The sequence below is a fragment of the Phaseolus vulgaris genome, chromosome 11 (assembly GCF_051622355.1).
Source record: "Phaseolus vulgaris cultivar YP4 chromosome 11, ASM5162235v1, whole genome shotgun sequence".
NCBI lineage: Eukaryota > Viridiplantae > Streptophyta > Magnoliopsida > Fabales > Fabaceae > Phaseolus > Phaseolus vulgaris.
This window is the reverse complement of record NC_143508.1, coordinates 36,055,197-36,074,027: the sequence shown is the minus strand read 5'-3', so window position 1 is coordinate 36,074,027 and position 18,831 is coordinate 36,055,197. Positions and strand designations below refer to the sequence as shown.

General features: G+C 29.4%; 1 protein-coding gene across 1 annotated transcript; it reads left to right on the top strand.

Annotated features, from left to right (window-relative positions):
- Window positions 1-15,695: 15,695 nt before the first annotated feature.
- On the top strand, window positions 15,696-17,191 carry LOC137829925 (early nodulin-like protein 9). The gene is made up of 2 exons (XM_068636952.2): window positions 15,696-15,953; window positions 16,493-17,191. Exons 1-2 carry the CDS (start codon window positions 15,698-15,700, stop codon window positions 16,927-16,929), a joined length of 693 nt encoding a protein of 230 aa, XP_068493053.1. The 5' UTR covers window positions 15,696-15,697; the 3' UTR covers window positions 16,930-17,191.
- Window positions 17,192-18,831: the final 1,640 nt, after the last annotated feature.

Here is an 18,831-nt window from a genome sequence, read left to right as displayed (position 1 = left end):
TATGACACTGGACGAACAGATTGAAGTTGTCCAGAATCAGATCTTTGATCTTCAGTTTGCTGATGAAGAAGATTGAAGAAAAACAATCGATTGAAAATCGAAACAATCGATTGTTTTTGGCTGTTCTCGTTTCTGGTTTTTAAAATTTCTTTCCTTCTGCTGTTGCTGTTTTATTCTGATGTAATGTGAACAATGTTTCTTTTTATCTCTTATCTTTGTCTATTTGTGAAGACAAATAGGGGGAGATATATGCTGTGTTTGAAGTTCTGTCTGTGTTTGAAGTTCTGTTCTTCATAGTGTTAAAAACATGAGTAACATGAAGTTTGGCTCTGATATTAACTGTTTTAAGCTTTAATTGTTTATCTGTATACTAACAGAATATCAGAAAGTTCAAAATATTGCTCAAAGTTCTTTTGCAGAAACTGCTTCAGATTTAATCAAGAACAACACAAGCATCAGGGATTTGTCTTCATCAAATAGGGCGAGATTGTTGAACCAAGTGGTGTTCAATGTTTTGAAGAATCCAAATCCTTTGAAGGATGATGAAGCCTCTGCTTTGCTTGATGTTGTTGTGTTGTTTTAGTCTTGTTCTGGGGTAGTTCTATGTTGTAATCAATACCTAGATTAAATCTCAAAGCAATTAGCATCTCAATTTTATCAAAGCAAAATGTTTTTCAAACTAAGTTGAAACAAGCGATTGTTTTGTCGAAACAACCGATTGTTTACACTTAGGTGTTTTTGAGAAAGTTTGAAAACTGTTTTTGAATGGTGTTTTTGTTAAGTAACAAAACAACCGATTGATTCGAGGAAACAATCGATTGTTTGTTTTAAAACCATAACAGAAAAACTGTTTTCTTTGACTGAGCTTTAAATGCTTTAACTGAATACGCTCCAGTCATTAAATTCTTTGACCAATCTATTTTAAATGCAATTAGGAGTTTGTTAAGATTTGATAACAAACTATATTCTTAGATATATTCTGAAAAACAGTTTTTGATATATTAAGAATCTTGAAACAAAGTTTTCAAAAAAAAAGAAGAGTTTTTCAAAGTATTCTGAGATTGCAAAAGAGTTGAGAGATTGATCAAAGTGCTGAATAGGATTCTCTTGTATTGATTTCAGATATTCATCTGTAACAAGTGTAATCTGTGTAAACTGTTGAACAATTCTGTTTGTGTGTGTTGCTGAGATTGGCTGTGTGTTCTTGAGGTGTTCAAGATCAGCCATCTTAGTGTTGGCCAAGGAGAGTGTGTTTCTTGAGGTGTTCAAGGTCATTCTCTTGGTTGTTGTTGTAAGTGATCAAGGTGTGGTTGCTTAGTGGATTTCCTCAGGGTTTCTGAGAAGACTGGATGTAGCTCTGGGTTGGAGTGAACCAGTATAAACAACTGTGTACAATCTTTCTATCCTTAACTCTTTAATTTCAGTTTGTTTGTTGTTTGCTGGTATAAACAACCGATTGTTTTTCCTGGTATTTCAGTTTTGCTTGCTGTTTTGGCTAACTGAATTGCTTAATCATTTGATTTCTGAAATAAGTTCATTCTAGCTTTGAAAAGTTTGCGAAAACCCCTTTAAACCATTCACCCCCCCTCTAGTTTAAAGCCATCTTTTCTAACAGGTATTTGATGTTGTTGAAATATCTCTGTGTTACCTTCTCAAACACGGAAACATTCCAAAAACATTTAACCAATATTCATATTTGAAAATAATGATTTCTATGATTTGGAAATGTCAAATAAGATTTGAAATATAAGCGTAATGTCATAAAACATTCCAAGAATGTAAATATTAAGTATGGACACTTCCCTGACGTAGTGGTTGGTCTTAAAAGTAGAAGGTGCTTGTATTGTCTGATATGTGCAATCTTCAAGTTTGTTTGATGACTTGTAAACAAGTGCTTCAATATCGTTTGCCTTGTGTTCAAGGTTTTTTTTCTGAAGAGATCTTCAAATGAGTTCGTGAGTACAAGGATCATCTTATAAGATATTCTCTACTACTTCGTGTGATGCATTCCATTGGTATCGTCTGACATAGTTTCTTGATATTGTCTTATGTGTTTCTTGATACTGCCTAATGCGTCTTTTCTTTACATGTAATCTTTATAACATTTTAGTCATTTCTTGAATGGTAAGACCATAATATGATCATTTGATGCTCTTCTATTGTGAGTGTATGTCATTGGTTCGCTAACAGCCTTTTCCATTTTATCGTTTAATGCATTTAAAGACAATTATTCTTTCTCATCTTCTCTAATGGTTTTGTCTAAGCTTATATTGCACATGAGTGAGCCTTTTTATACCATAATATATCTTATAGTGTTATCACCAAAACTCATAGATGTTCATATCATAAGATCATATGATGAGTTAACATTTTGCTTTTTCAGCAAGTTAAAATAAACCAAACTTTACCTGGTGGTTTGTTACAACCACCACCTATTCCTCAACAAGTTTGAAATGGCATTGCCTTAGATTTCATCACTAATCTACCTGTATCACCTGAGTATTCTAATATTAAACTAATTGTTGATAGACTCTTGAAATATGTGTTAGAATATATGACCTTAAACGAGAGGGGGGGTGTGAATTGTTTAAGAGAGGTTTTTGAAAACTTTTTCAGGTTTAACAAAATTCTTTGTGTGAATCTAGAACAGGAATCAAGTTTGCCAAGAATTTAAGCAATAAAACAACAAAGCAATAGAAAAACAATCGGTTGTTTATATCAGCAAAGCTTAAAACATAAATTAAAAGAGTTCAGAGTAAGAGAGAGATACACCAACAGTTTATATTGGTTCACTCTTAAGCCAAGAGCTACATCCAGTCCCCAGAAAACCACTGGGTAATCCACTAAGCAATCAAACCAGATTAGAAAACACAAACCACCAAAGTAGTGACCTTGAACCCTTCAAGAAACACACTACCTTTGGCAAAACACACCAAGAGTATTGATCTTGACCACCTCAAGAACACACAACACTCCTTGGCCACACAACACTAGAAATATAGTACGTTTAGAAAGGATTACACCTGTTCAAAGTACAATCTGAATTCAATACAATTGCAATCCTATTCCACTCTCTTTGAAAACCCAAAGCTTGATGTGAATCTTCAAATCTTAGAATCAAACTTGTCAAAACTGAAAAACTCAAAATTGTTTCTCTTTCTTGCTTGAAAACATAAACAAACCATTTATATTTTCCAAAGATTGGTCAAAGCAATTAATAAAGGAGCGTATTCAATTGAAAAACATTTAAAGTAGATTCACCATTCAAAATTGAATTCTGTTAGGATTTTCAAAGAAACAATCGGTTGAAACCACGAAACAACCGATTGTTTGGCTTGACAATTAAGTCAACCAAACTAAAACAGTTTTCAACCTTTTCAAAACTCCTAAGAGTAAAACAACCGTTTGATTCGACAAAACAACAGGTTGTTTTTCACTTAGTTGGAAAAACACTTGATTTCAAAAAGGTTTTAAATCACATCATTTTTAGATTCAACAAAGGAATGGATCACATTCTATTCTACCCAGATCCCACCCAAAAACAACAGCAACACCATCCTTTCATCAAACATCTTGGATTTGGATTCTTCAAAGCACTAGATCACTCTTGATCAACAATATGGTCACTTTATACTCAAAAGTTGGATTCACTTGTAAAATTGTGGTTGAAACATTCATTAACAATCTGTATTCAACTATTATTTTTTGAAAAAGATAATGTGTATCAATTCTTTTTGGCAACAAAATTTCAAGTCTCAAGTTACTTCTTTGACAATAATTTTTTCTATCATCCTCAAACGGATGGTTAAAAGAAAATTTCAACAAGACATTGGAAATGTATTTAAGGTGTTATTTGTTTGAAAAACCGAAAATGTGGCAGCAAATGTTGCATTGGTACATTTCTGCTGTTATACTTGTTTTCATCACAACATTGGAATGTCTTTTTATAAAGCTTTGTTTGGAAAAGAACCTTCTTCTCTTATTCCTTAGGAGCATCATCCTAAGGAACTTTATGATTTTCAAGATTATGCTTAATTGAGATTCATTAATGCAATTGTGAAAGAACAATGTATCTAGAATGCAAAATTACATGAAGTTCCAGGATAATAAGAAAAAGGCATGATGTGCAATTGGATATTGGAGATATGGAACTAGTGAAAGTGTAGCCTTACAATTGGATATTCGTCAAAAGATGTGTTTTCTCTACATATGATGAAACCATGAATGAACTAGCACAACCTTAGCCAGCCCAACATTTCAATAGAATGATTAGGAGCATGACACTTGATCTAGGGCTAGACTAGACATCTCAGACAGTCAGTGACTTATGCCCTTCCATTCCTTAGGATCACTAGGAGCATAACACAGAAGAAAGGGCCAAGACACCAATTGTTTTCCCTTTTTAGTATTTCTATAAAGTAGGGTTTAAGTGTAATAAATTGGGATCACATTTTACCCAAGAGAGGTACCGTAGCATTAGCTTATAGAAACCCTATCTAAAGGACACACCTAAAGTCACATTTTTCATATTAAACACGTGCTTAAATGTGTAAAATGTGACTTCTTCTAAATCTATTATTATAGGAGCATGATTAAGGAGTTAACTATAATTAGTTTGAATTTGAATTTCCCTCCCCCTCTTAATCACACGACACCTTCTCCTATAAATATAGTGTTTTTCCTCTTGTATGACACTCCTTATATTTTGAGTAAAGAAACTTTGTTTGAGTTCAGTGAGAGTTCTCTAAAAATTCTCTAAGTTTTATCTTAAGTGTGAGCTTCAAGTGGCGTCTCTTCCTCACTCATCTTGAAAGTCTTCCCTCTAAGTGGTGTGGTTCCTCCACCTTAATCTCATTTCACCAAACTCTACTTCCTCCATAAGTCACCTTATATTATTTTCTTTACTTTCTCCTTGCTTCATTTTTTTACTTCCTCTTACTTCATTTCTTTACTTCCTTCCTTGTATCTCTTTCTTTGTAGTTTCTTCTTTGTATTTCCTTTTTCGTCTCATCAATTATAAAGTGTGTGTATCATTTTCTCATTTGCTATTTGAAGAAAACCTTCACACTTATATAACCCCTTGGTTAAATTCATGTCCAATGTCAATCTTCACTAAGTCTCACCTATAATTGAAATTTACAATCTAAATCAAGTGAAACTTAAAAACTCTAGTTATGTGATGTCTAATGCAACTCATATCAACCTAGTGAGTAAAACTTTTTTATATTTTTTATTTTGCTTTATTCATCAAACCCTTAGCTAAGAACGATTGTATTTCAAAGAATACTCAATCTTAGTTAGGAGTAGTTGTGTTCCAAAGAATACTTACTTTTATTTAGGAGTGATTGTGTTCCAAAGAATACTTAGTGTTTGCTAAGAGTGGATGTTGTTCCAAACAATACTCTGGCTTTTTTAGTCAAGAGTGCTTGATTTCCAAACAATACTCAAATTGTCTATCCAAGAATGGGTGAGGTCCAAACAATACTCAAGTTGTCTAGGCAAGAGTCATCGTGTTTCAAATAATACTTGAGTTTTTAGCTAGGAGTGACTGCATGTTCAAATAATACTTAAGTTGTTTAGCCAAAAGTAGTTGAGGTCCAAAGAATAATAAATTTGTATCTTCGCAACATAAGTCTCCTTAATAGAACTTGATCAGTTGATTAAGAGTTGAACATAGCCTGCTTTTACAAATAAACCAATATGAAAATATCAAGGGTAAATATTTCTTTCCTTGAACTAGTTTACTTTGCATGTTATTAAAACTGAATTAACTGAAGAATGAAGGATTTTATTATCTAAGTTTTTTAAGTTCTTTGACAAACCGTTTATCAATTCAAAATCTTGCGTCTGACTAATCTTCATCAAACGATTCATTGCAAAAAAAAATACAAAAGTTTTAATACAAAATTCAATACTCTCTTCTTTTTGTGTATTTCGACTTGTTTTTCACACACTATCAAAGGTTAAATCCTTCTTGCTTTGTAGCACTACAAGAAATTCATTAAATAGTAACTAAATTTAGAGACAAAAAATAATTAGTCATTATATTGACTAAATTAGATAATAATTTAGAGACTAAAAAATTATTCATATATAAAGTGGTTTCTATTATTAATAAAAATTTATAAAATGGTTTCTAAATTGGTATCTAAATTAGCTACCTTAGTTCTAACTACTAATATTTTACATTTTAAATTAGTCTTAAAAAACTAATAGAGACTGATTTAGAATATAAAATAGTAAGTGGTTAAAACCTTGGTAGTTAAGGATTAGATACCAATTTAGAAACCATTTTATAAATTTTTATTAATAATATAAACTACTTTATATACCAATAATTTTTTTAGTTTATAAAATGGTCTCTAATTTAGTCTAATAGTAATTAATTGTTTTGGTCTCTAAAACTAGTTTTTATTTAATTATTTTCTTGTAGTGTCAGTGTCCACAAGTAGGTTCTCTTTTATTACCATCATCATCTTTCATCCTTCACTGTGTGAATATATATTTTATTATTATTACATATGTCTTTTTTTTATGTCATTCTTTATGTCATTTGATTTTTAAATTTGGGTTAAGAACCTTTGAGTTGCTTAGTCTTAAAAATATCTTAGGATACATGTACATCAAACTTATACAATCTCAACATCTTTAATATTGATAGAAAAATCATTAATTAAAAATTTATTTAAATATACAAAAATGTGTTAAGAGACATTATTTAAATTTCTTAAGAATTGATTTTTTTTATTATTGTAATTCAAATTTATTTTTAATTATTTGTGTAGGTTTATATAGTTAAAATTGAATATTTGTACTACCCACCTTTTAATTTAGAGGATTGTCTAATAAAACTTTTATAGAGCAAGAAAGGTGAGAAGTAAGTTATTACAACAAAAAAAGGAATCTTAATAATATGCAAGGGTTGCACACAACAAGTTCTTTGTGGAAGGGTTGCCACGTTTTGTTTGTAGTTTTTTAATTATTGGAAAAAATGAAGGAAGAAAATAAAACAAAATTAAAGAAAGGTGTGCCCACTTATGTTTTGTCATCTTCACATAAAATTGATTATGGCCAAAAGGTCATGCCAAAGGTTAAATTTAAATTTCTTGGGCCAAATTAATTTCAACATTGGGGTGTCAATAAATTCATCATCTGTTTTAAATATTTTGGCGAAAGAAAAAGTTAAAATGATGTTGTAAGTGCTTACTACTACTACAAGATTTGTCATCATATAAATAGCTACTCACAAATTACCTCGTCTATTTTGAAAAATATATTGATTTAGCTTAATTAAGAGGATTTAAAGAATCTTTGTTAACTGTTTCACATGTTATCAATGGAATGACTTCTAGAATTTTCCTGTCTTTTTGTTTAGGGTAGATGTTCTCAATTTCCTCTTTTGTATTTTGGAGGGTCAAATTTATGCTAGGTAGTTGTTGCACTCTGAGATGAGTCATAAAGTAGATGTCATGAATCAATCAATATTTTGTTATGAGATTTTTTTTTTTTATGTAGGTTGAGTACTCTTAATACTCCTATTAATTTTATGTTTTAAAGAAAAAAAAATACATAGGTTTTGATAAAATCTAAAACATAATGTTAAGAAATGGACTTTAAGCTAACTCAACCCCATAAAACCGGCTCGATAAGGTGAGATCTGTACCCATTTATATATTATGAAATGTTCTTATCTCTAGTCGATGTGAGATCTCCAACACACCCCCCTCACGCCGAGAGTGATAGATAGAAGCTCGTGCGTGGGACTATATATTTTGGGTGGTCCGATAGCGGCCCGATAGCGGGTGGTACGATAGGCCCAACACAAACACTCACTAGGATAGGCTCGAAATGGCTCTGATACCATGTTATAGAGTGGACTTTAAGCCTAACTCAACCCCATAAAACCGGCTCGATAAGGTGAGGTCTGCACCCATTTATATATTATGAAATGTCCTTATCTCTAGTCGATGTGGGATCTCCAACACACCCCCCACGCCGAGAGTGATAGATAGAAGCTCGTGCGTGGGACTATATATTATGGGTGGTCCGATAGCGGCCCGATAGCGGGTGGCACGATAGGCCCAACAAATACTCGCTAGGATAGGCTCCTCGAAATGGCTCTGATACCATATTACGAAAGAGTGGACTTTAAGCCTAACTCAACCCCATAAAACCGGCTCGATAAGGTGAGGTCTGCACCCATTTATATATTATGAAATGTCCTTATCTCTAGTCGATGTGGGATCTCCAACACACCCCCCTCACGCCGAGAGTGATAGATAGAAGCTCGTGCGTGGGACTATATATTATGGGTGGTCCGATAGCGACCCGATAGCGGGTGGCACGATAGGCCCAACAAATACTCGCTAGGATAGGCTCCTCGAAATGGCTCTGATACCATATTACGAAAGAGTGGACTTTAAGCCTAACTCAACCCCATAAAACCGGCTCGATTAGGTGAGGTCTGCACCCATTTATATATTATGAAATGTCCTTATCTCTAGTCGATGTGGAATCTCCAACACATAATGTCCTAGATAAATAAAAAATACAAATATATTTTGTAATATATATTTTATGATAAATAATCTCATGTTACATAAAATATCATTTATTAAGTCAAATATTTTATTAATATATAATTATTCATAACAAAATTATTATGTTTCTAATGTTGTGTTTGTTTTTGGGTGATTACTCTTCATTCGAATTCGGATTGATTTGCGGAAAAAAAGTTTTTTTTTTGTTTTTTTTTAATTGGCGCGTAAATGAAAGTGTGGAAATGCAAAAAAGGTGTTGAACATAGTTCTCGCATGTGAAGGTGGAATGGAGAAGGACAATTTTAGCCTTAAAGAAACGGCGTGTGGCATCGTGCAGATTTCATCTCAGAGCCATGCAGATGAAAATTGATTATTCAAGTAATGAACATAGACTTTGAACTGTTTTGGAGAATCAATGTTGGAGAAGTTACATTCAATTCTCGTTTATTTTAGATAATCGATGTTGATCCATGAGAATCGATTCTCTATTTTTTTTATTTTTCCTGGTAATCGATGTTGTGTGTTTGAGAATCGATGTAGAACTAAATTCCATCCAATAATCGATCTTCGTTATCATTTGTGCTTAGTTTAATTCATTTTTTGAAAAAAAAAAATCTTATTTCTTTTCGGGTGTTGTTTATATATACATTTCAAATGTAGGTTTAATATTTGTTATTCAAGATTTTTTTTATTTTAGATTTTTTAAAATAAAAAATTAAATAATTTAGATTTGTATTTATTTTGTATTTTCAATAATTTTGTTTTCAATTTTTTTTAAATTAGGACATTAAATAATTTAAATTCTTATTTATTTAAGATTTTGAACAATTTAAGAATTTTATTTATTTTTTATTTTTATTTAAATATGACATTAAATAATCTAAATTTGTATTTATTTAGAATTTTGAATAATTTAATAATTTTATTTATTTCACTTTTTTATTTAAATAGGACATTAAATAATTTAGGATTTTATTTATTTAAGATTTATAATAATTTTAAAATTTTATTTATTTCAAATTTTTTAAATACAACGTTAAATAATTTAGAATTGTGTTTATTTAGGATTTTAAAAAGTTTAAGAATTTTATTTTATATTTTATTTAAATACTTATATTAAATCATTTAGATTTGTATTTATTTAGAATTTTGAATAATTTAAGAATTTTTTTATTTTAAATTTTTATTTAAGTATGATATTAACTAATTTAAGATTTATATTTATTATTTTTTTAATAATTTAGAAATTTTATTTATGAAAAATATATGTGTCAAAATTTGTACAATACTTTTACATAAATTTTAATTTGTAAAATATTTTTACATAAATTTAAATTATTTTATACATTAAATAATTTAATCATGTTTCATTTTAATTTAGTTTTAACCACGATGGTAAATTTATAATCGTACACTTTTATCTATTTAAAAAAATATTTTATCAATCAAACTTATCGGATAAGTCACTAACTTTCATAAATTTTCTTTTCATTTCTTATCATCTTTTTCTTAATCCAAACAACCTCATTTATATTCGATTTCATCTCAAATCCAATCATTTCAAATCCAAACAAAGCATAATAAGAGAATGTTAGAAAGAATGTTAGAGATAGACTAATACAATGTAACTTGGACTTGTTTATAGAATACATTGAGAACCAAAATTTCTAAATTTGAATTTCATCTTCCTATAATTTTTTATATTTTAATGTTTTTTCTACAAACATTTTGTAAGATTTTCTAGGTTACCCGGGTCATAAACAACTTTAAGACATGGTTTATAAGTAACTACCAATCATAGTTAAACTAAATAAGTAATTAATCTAAATAATCCATCTCTTCAAATAGTTTTTGAATGATTTTTAAAATAATAATTAAAAAAATTCTTGAAGACAATACAGATATGAACATTGAAGAAAGAAGATGTTTGTAATTTTCTTACAGACATTCTCAATCTCTCTCTAATACGTTGTCGTTATTGTCACTACAAGAAAACAAGGATTTAGCGTGGGTCAAAAACGAACGTAAAACGCCAAATAAACGGATGCATATGCGTCGGATTTTCGTTGGCCACAGTTCCGACGAAAAAACCTTGAAAGTAAATGGAAACTAGCGTAGGCTAGCGAGTTGGACACACGTTGCGTGGGCCAAGCCCTCGCAAATCGCATAATCTGAGTGGACGCACAAGCGACACATATGCGTCGGGTTTTGCCGACGAAATTGAAAAAATAAATAAATAAATAAATAAATAATATATATATATATATATATATATATATATATTAGAGTTTGTGTGGGCCTAACCCACGTAAAAGCCAACACATGTTAAAAAAAAAACTAGCATGGGCCAAAGGCCGACGCATAAAGAAAAGGAAAAAAAATAATTTATTTTGTTTTCTAGCCAGTTTACCTGTAAAAAATAAATATCAATCAAATCACATTCAGACAAATTACTATCATTCACAATACATCCACAAACACATCCAAAGTACAAAAAATAATACAAATAGTTAAACAAAGTCTTTGATCCATTCAAATATTCAAAATGATATGAATACATAAAAAAAATATTACAATTAAAATTGTACTTTACAAATTTAACTAAAAGTAGCAAAATGAATCCCATAGTGATGTAATAAACCTGTAAAAAATACAAACAATATAAATAAATAAATTAAATAATTAAAATACTTAGTATATAATAAAATTGTCAAATAGTTAAACTTACAGTATAGGATGCACTTTAAGGAACAGGTTGATCATTATGCTCTAGATCATACTCATGATCGAATTGAGTTGTGCTATTGGAAGCATTTTTGTCATGTTCCATTGAGATAGGTTTATCTTTTATAACCTTTAGCTCATCCTCCAAGTGTGCATACTTCTGACTCCACATACTAAATTCAGCACAAAGCATTTGATTTTCAATCACGTGCTCAGATTGTGAAGTGCCGGAACTAATCTACTTTTTCGTGTTATAATTCAATTATTTTCTATGTAAATTACAAAGCTTACATGTCTATTATTAATTTACATTCATTCTTTTCTTTGTAAAAGAGAAATCATGGCCTTCCCAGCTACTATTGTTATTCTTCCTATAGACATTTTTTTCATTCTTTCTGGCCTAATTGTAAATATTATTCAGGTAACATAACAATATAACATTCACAACTCAATAAAAAATATACCAGCAACCAATATACCAACAACATACCATGCACAGCTCAATAATTGTAAATATTATTCAACCAATATACCAACAACCAATATACCAGCAACCAATATATCATTCACAGCTCAATAATTGTAAATATTATTCAACCAATATAACAACAACCAATATACCATTTCAATAATCCAAATAAAAAATCAGAAAACTCTGAACCTTTAAATGGAGTGACACGGAGGAGGCTAGGGTTAGTTCCGCGGAGGAGGTGGAGACACACGGAGGCAGCAGAGGAGGCGGTGACGGTGACGCCCAGACGGTGACACATAGGCAGCGAGGAGGCGGTGACGGTTATGCCCATACAGTGACACGGAGGCAGCGAGGAGGCGGTGACGGTGACGGTGACGCCCAGACAGTGACTCGGAGGCAGCGGAGGATGCGGTGAGGCACGCAGAGGCACACAAAGGAGGCGGTGAGACGGAGGCACTGACGCGGAGGCACACAGAGGAGGCGGAGGACTCTCTCGGAGCAGTGATGGCCACGGAGCAGAGCTGAAGAAGGGCGAAAAATTTAAGTTTTCTAATTTGGGGCAACTTTTGTGTGTTGGGAAAGCGGGGACACAAAAAATTTTATATATAGTCTCAGCATGCGTCGGTCACGTCCGACGCATACTTTAAAATATTTAATTTTAACTAAATTCAAAATTTAAAAAATAAATTAAAACTTTTTTTATATAACAAAAAAATTAGTTTAATGTATAAAAAAATTTAATTTCATTATACAACAAAAACTTTTTTTAATTTATAAAAAACAATTTAATTTATACAATAAAAAATTAATTTAATTTATAAAAAATATTTAATTTAATTTATACAAAACAATTTAATTTAATTTCTACAACATAAAATAAATTTAATTTGTAAATAAAACTTTATTTAATTTATACAACAATAAAGAAATTTAATTTATACAAAAACTAAATTCAAAATCGAATTCAAAATTTAAAAATTAAATTAAAACTTTTTTTATATAACAAAAAAAATTAATTTAATGTATACAAAAAATTAATTTCATTATACAACAAAAACAAATTAATTTATAAAAAAAAATTAATTTATAAAAAAAAATTAATTTATACAATAAAAAATTTAATTTTATTTATAAAAAAATATTTAATTTAATTTATACAATAAAAATTTACTTTAATTTATACAAAATAATTTAATTTAATTTCTACAACATAAAATTAATTTAATTTGTAAAAAAGACTTTATTTAATTTATAAAATAATAAACAAATTTAATTTATACAAAAACTAAATTAAGTATAATTTGTATGTGACATAACATCTACTACCACAAATATCAATCAACCCTATTATTGAAATTGGTCATGATACCCTCATCATCCCTTCTAACTTATAATCCAAAATCTAATAATCAACTATATTCCATGGTTCTAAGTTAATTCTATATACTATCACGAAATGACTCATATTTCTCAAATTGTTTATGATACTCTCTTTCGGCCTTTAAAATGCACTTCTTAGTTCAACTTACCTTGACAATGGACTAGGGTTATTAACTTATAATCCAAAATGTAATCATGAACTCTATTCCATGATTTTAAGTTCATTCTATATCACACCCAATCGAAATTTACTTATTTATGTTACATTTATTAAGAATTAAGTATACTAAAATTACTATGTCGAAGACCTATTATTTAGTACATTGGGAAACTGTATTAACACACTTATAAGGAATATTGCATATGTGTCATCTCGTCTCTTAAAACTTACTACATTATTATGTGCTTCAGTTGGAAAACATCAATTTCTTTTCGAAATCATACTCAGTAACTATAACAATGACATTTATAGAGCATGTAGTCAACTTTGGAACACTTTGGATATTGTAGCAATCTAACAATTAAGAATAAGTTACTCACGCATTTAGTCTTAATATGTTTGTATCATATACATTTTCGCTAATTCTTTAAGATGATCTTATGCTTCATTTATGAGAAGTAACATCTTTAAAATTACAATGGATATCAAAACAGAATTCCTAGTTCATTCATCCATTGCACACATATAACATTTAAATTTATTTAAGTTACTAATCAAAAGTTTTATCTAACTTTTTTTTCTTAAGCCAAATAAAACATTTTTACATAAAATTGACTCTCTATTTTTAAATACATTCATTACATTTTGCATTAATTAATTACTTCATCTTGAATTTATATTCTTAAATTTATGTATATTTTATATAATATTTACAAAATTTAAATACGCATTTTTTTTACTATTTTTTACTCAATTATTATTTTTCTACATGTTTTTAAATCTTTATAACCTTTTTAAGATAACTTTTTTTAAATAATTTCAAAAATTAAACACTTCATCAATTTAATAAATTTAATTTAATTAATTTATATCATAATTTCAAAAATAAAATATTTATGACAATATATAAATCAAATAAATTTAAAATAAATAATCTTTAAAATAATAAAATATTTTATATAACATTTAAATAATTTAAATACGTCTTTTCTTTTAATCAATTAATTTTAAATCAAACACTTAATTAATTTAATAAATTTAATTTAACTAACTTATATTAAAAATTAAAAATTAAATAATTTATTATAATATTAAAGAAATAATTTTAAAATAAATATAATAAAGAATTAAATATTAAAATATTTCTTATAATGTTATACATTAAATAAATTTAAATAAATAAATTTTAAAAACCTAAAATATAAACATGCGTGGGTCGTGGCCGACGCAAGCCGACGCATACATTAAACTATGAGTGGGCCATGACCGACGCAAAATGAATTTTTTTTAAAAAAATAAATAAATCCGTAGGTGTGTCGATTTTGCGTCAAAATTAAGTTTGCGTGAATTTTCTATCTGTTTGACCGACGATATTTGCGTCCATAGTTAGCCCACGCAAATATTTGACAACTAAATTCTCATTTTCTTGTAATGTGTTTTGTTTTTCCAATAAACATCCAATTTACTACAATTTAAAGTTAATATCTTAAAATTTATATCAATTTATCAGATTAATCAGATACGGATTGTTTAGCTTGTAGGTTAATTTGGACGGATTATTTGAGTTTGATTTATATTGGACCAAATTTTTTAAGAAAAAAATATTTTAATTTTGAATAATAAATGAAATAAATATACTAAAATCTTAATAAAAGAATCACATATATGATTTTAACAATTATTTTTATAATGGACTGTGACTTTATACAGTTTACAGTTAAATTTTATCAAAAAAATATCCTACCAAAAGAAAAATTAAAATATATTTCCGAATTTATAAATATTAAAACATACATACATTCTACTGTGTTTATTCTTCCTTTTTCAACAAATACTATTTCTATACATTTCCACAAAAGTTGTATATCTTTGTAAAGACTTTTGAAGCATCCAAAAATATGCAAAGCCTTTTTGGTTAGTGACAGAAATGAAATCTTTAACTGCAATATTTAATACAGTGAAATTCATTGGTGAAAAAAGTTGACAAAGTTTACCATGGAGGATATTATTAGATGATAAAGGAGACAAGGGTGAAGAGTAAAAGTGGTAGCAGAAGACACAAAAATGGTTGCACTGTTAATCTAGCACGTCTTTTTGGTGAAGTAGTATACACAACACAACACATACTAAAAGCTTCACATTAAAACTGAAGGGTATGGAAGAATATTATATGAAGTTTAGCCTTATGTCACAAGACATGAATATTCTTGATAGCACCGAAGCAAAGCACAAACCCACACACCAAGTTTTTGAGAAAGATTCTAAAACAGCTCATGGTCCAGATAATATAAAACTGAACTTGTGCTTTGCATCAGAATCAAAGTAAACCCTAACAGAAGGGAGAATAATCAAAAGTTTGTAATAGCTTCCCTGCCACAGTTCCATGCAACCTACACCTACATAAACCCTCATCATTCTTCAATGTCAACCATCCCTCTAACATTTCTTCTAGCTTTCAAAAATCTTTGTGATCTTCCCATGGCCACATTCATGTTAAGGTCTAAGAAAGCAGTGCATGCCTTTGCCTGGCTTTGTCTTCTGCTGATGGTGCAGAAAGGTGCTTCCTATGATTTCGTAGTTGGTGGCCAAAAGGGTTGGAGTGTTCCAAATGATCCTAGTTTCAATCCTTTCAATCAATGGGCAGAAAAAAGCCGTTTTCAAATTGGAGACTCCCTTGGTGAGTTCTCATTCAATCTATGCTTCCTACTCACATAGTCTAACGTTTCACTTTAGATCATCTAATTGACATATTTCTACTTGGATTAATGGAAATCATTCTATATTCTTTTTGTCTCAAATTAACCTTCTCTTTTCAATTTATCATTCATATCAAATACTACGAAACCTAAATTAAGAAAAGACCTTTCTTCCTTTTTCCTTGTGCTTAAGAAAATCCTTTCTCTTTGCTCCTAATTGATATTATTGTAACAAGTTTTGGATGCATATTCCAGCACAAAAGTAGTACTTCTTCACAGGGACTTGGAGCTTTGCTGGTTACCCCAGAAGTTCTTTAACTTTTTCGATATATTTATATATATATATATATATATTCGGTGAAAAATCAATTTATAAAATAAGTCTTGCTTTTCACATATTTATGAGTATTGTTCTCACAACTTCAAAGATTTAGAACCCTGAGTAGATTTCATTTTTCTCAGCAAAATCTCATTATCAATGATATCCTAAGAGTTAAACTTTTTCATATGGTGATTGCAGTGTTCAACTACCAATCTGGCCAAGACTCAGTGCTCAATGTAAAGAGTGAAGACTATGCGAGCTGCAACACCGATTCACCTTATGCAAAATTCTCTGATGGCCACACAGTCTTCAAGCTAAACCAATCAGGGCCTCACTTCTTCATAAGTGGAAGCAAAGACAACTGCCTCAAAAATGAGAAGTTAACAGTGATTGTGCTAGCTGAAAGGAGCAAAAACACCAACCAAACCACCAATGCTTCTCCACCCTCACCACAATCATCATCTTCTTCACCATCACCTACTGGCCAAGAGGGTCAATCTCCAACCTCAGACACAAACCAAACACCAAGCCCTGTCAGTGAACCTCCCCCTCCCAGTGCTGCTGCTTCAGCCTTTGTCTCCCTTGCTGCCTCTGCTGGAGCATTCATGGCTTCAGTGCTGGTTTTATCTTTCTAAGCATTAAGAGTGGTTGAGTATTGATTTCATTTTTTTTTTCATACAATTCTTTTATTTTTCATTTTTCTGTTCTTTGTTTCCTATACTTTTAGTTCAGAACTATTATGACTGGTCTTCGGTTCAAAGTTGGGATGGATGTTTGATATTTATTTGTGGAAATGGAATAATAAGCTGACAATGATTTAGCCTTTTGTGTGTTCTACACCTTGATGTATAAATGATGGTATGTGAAATGAAATAAAGCAATTTTTTATTTATTAAAGAGAACAATCGATTATATGTTATCAAATAGTGTATTTTTGTGATTTTATATAATGGTAGAGATATTATATATCTTGTTATCTTTTATATGTAAGTGAATTTATCATAAACCATTTTCCTCAGGTGGCATATATACTCAGGTATACATGCTTGGCTGTTTGCGGAAGTTAATATCTAACAGTATAGCAAAAAAGATAATTGACACCGAAGAAAATTAAAAATATTCCTTTCACAACCTATTATAATAATATAATAAATACATTTAATACTTTTAATTAAAAATGAAATAAATATAATTAAAATATTATTTTATTGTGTTAAACCTGTGTAATTACTGTTTAGAGCGTCAAATATCAATTCTCTCTCTCACTTTTCTTTAGGTTCCTGTTGATATAAAGTATACTTTGAGCAACAAATATTGTCTTGCTTTGTGGAAAGTATGAAAAGGCAGTTTAACAATAATAATAATAATTAATAACAATAATAAGTGTAATAATAAACATTTACTCCATCTCATACTGTTATTCTTATTAATTTAAATGAATAAGTAAATAAGATTTAAGGAAAAAAGAATAAATTTTACAAAAATATAAAAACTAATTAATAATGAAAAATTTAGAATAGTTAAAGTTGGGATCCAAGGAAAAATGAAATCTTAATATATAAAATAAATATCTAAAAATAATTAAAAACTAAAAAATTATAAATAATGCTGTTAATATTTTTTTGCAATAATAATAGTATAATAATAAAATTATTCCATACGGTTTAAGATTGAGAAGTGATTCCTTATATGAAGGTTATTATAGCAACCTTCGTATAAATTTTTTCAATATTTTAAAGTCTGACTAAATCAGGGCAAACCAATAATAAACTAGATTTGACTTGAGTAAATGCGTAATATTACCGTGTTCACTTCATACGCTTACTTGCCATAAATTAATTCAATTTAAGCAAATTATATCTCAATATATACATTATTAATTTTCGGGCTAATTCAATAACAATTAAAGTATAGATTTCAACCAATTAAATCATGAATTAGAAAATACATATCTTCTCTAAAATTTCACTAACAATGGTTTCTAAAGTCTTGCCAACATAATATTTTAATAATAGTTTCTTTTCTAAAGAAGTTTTCTACCAGATGGATTCTTTGTTTTTTAAGATTAAATTGTAGAGTCATATTTGACAGAAGTGTCAAAGAAAAGTAATAGATCTTTCTTTTGCAGCAAAATAGATCTTTTAAATTATTTTTTTATTCAAAATTATAATTTTTTTCGTGTTTTTTCAGTAATATTAACAACCACTTAAAACGTAAATTTTCCTAAACCATATTCATACATTAATCAATTTTTAAAATAGTATTCATCTATGCAGACATTCATATCCAATGTTTGTTCCAAAAGTTATTCAGTTTTGGGGGATAGACAGATTTCTATAAAACCAGTCTCTGCCAGTGAGCAAATGCGGGTCGCATAAAAAGGGGGCACACCAGATTGTCATTTTCGTCTCAAATAACATGGCAAAAAGATGAATTTGCATTCAAATTTATTAGTCATACTACTCACCAATTTCACCCTCTCTACCCTTTAATAAATTAACAGATGTTATTTCCTCAGGTCATAAAAGCAACAAGAA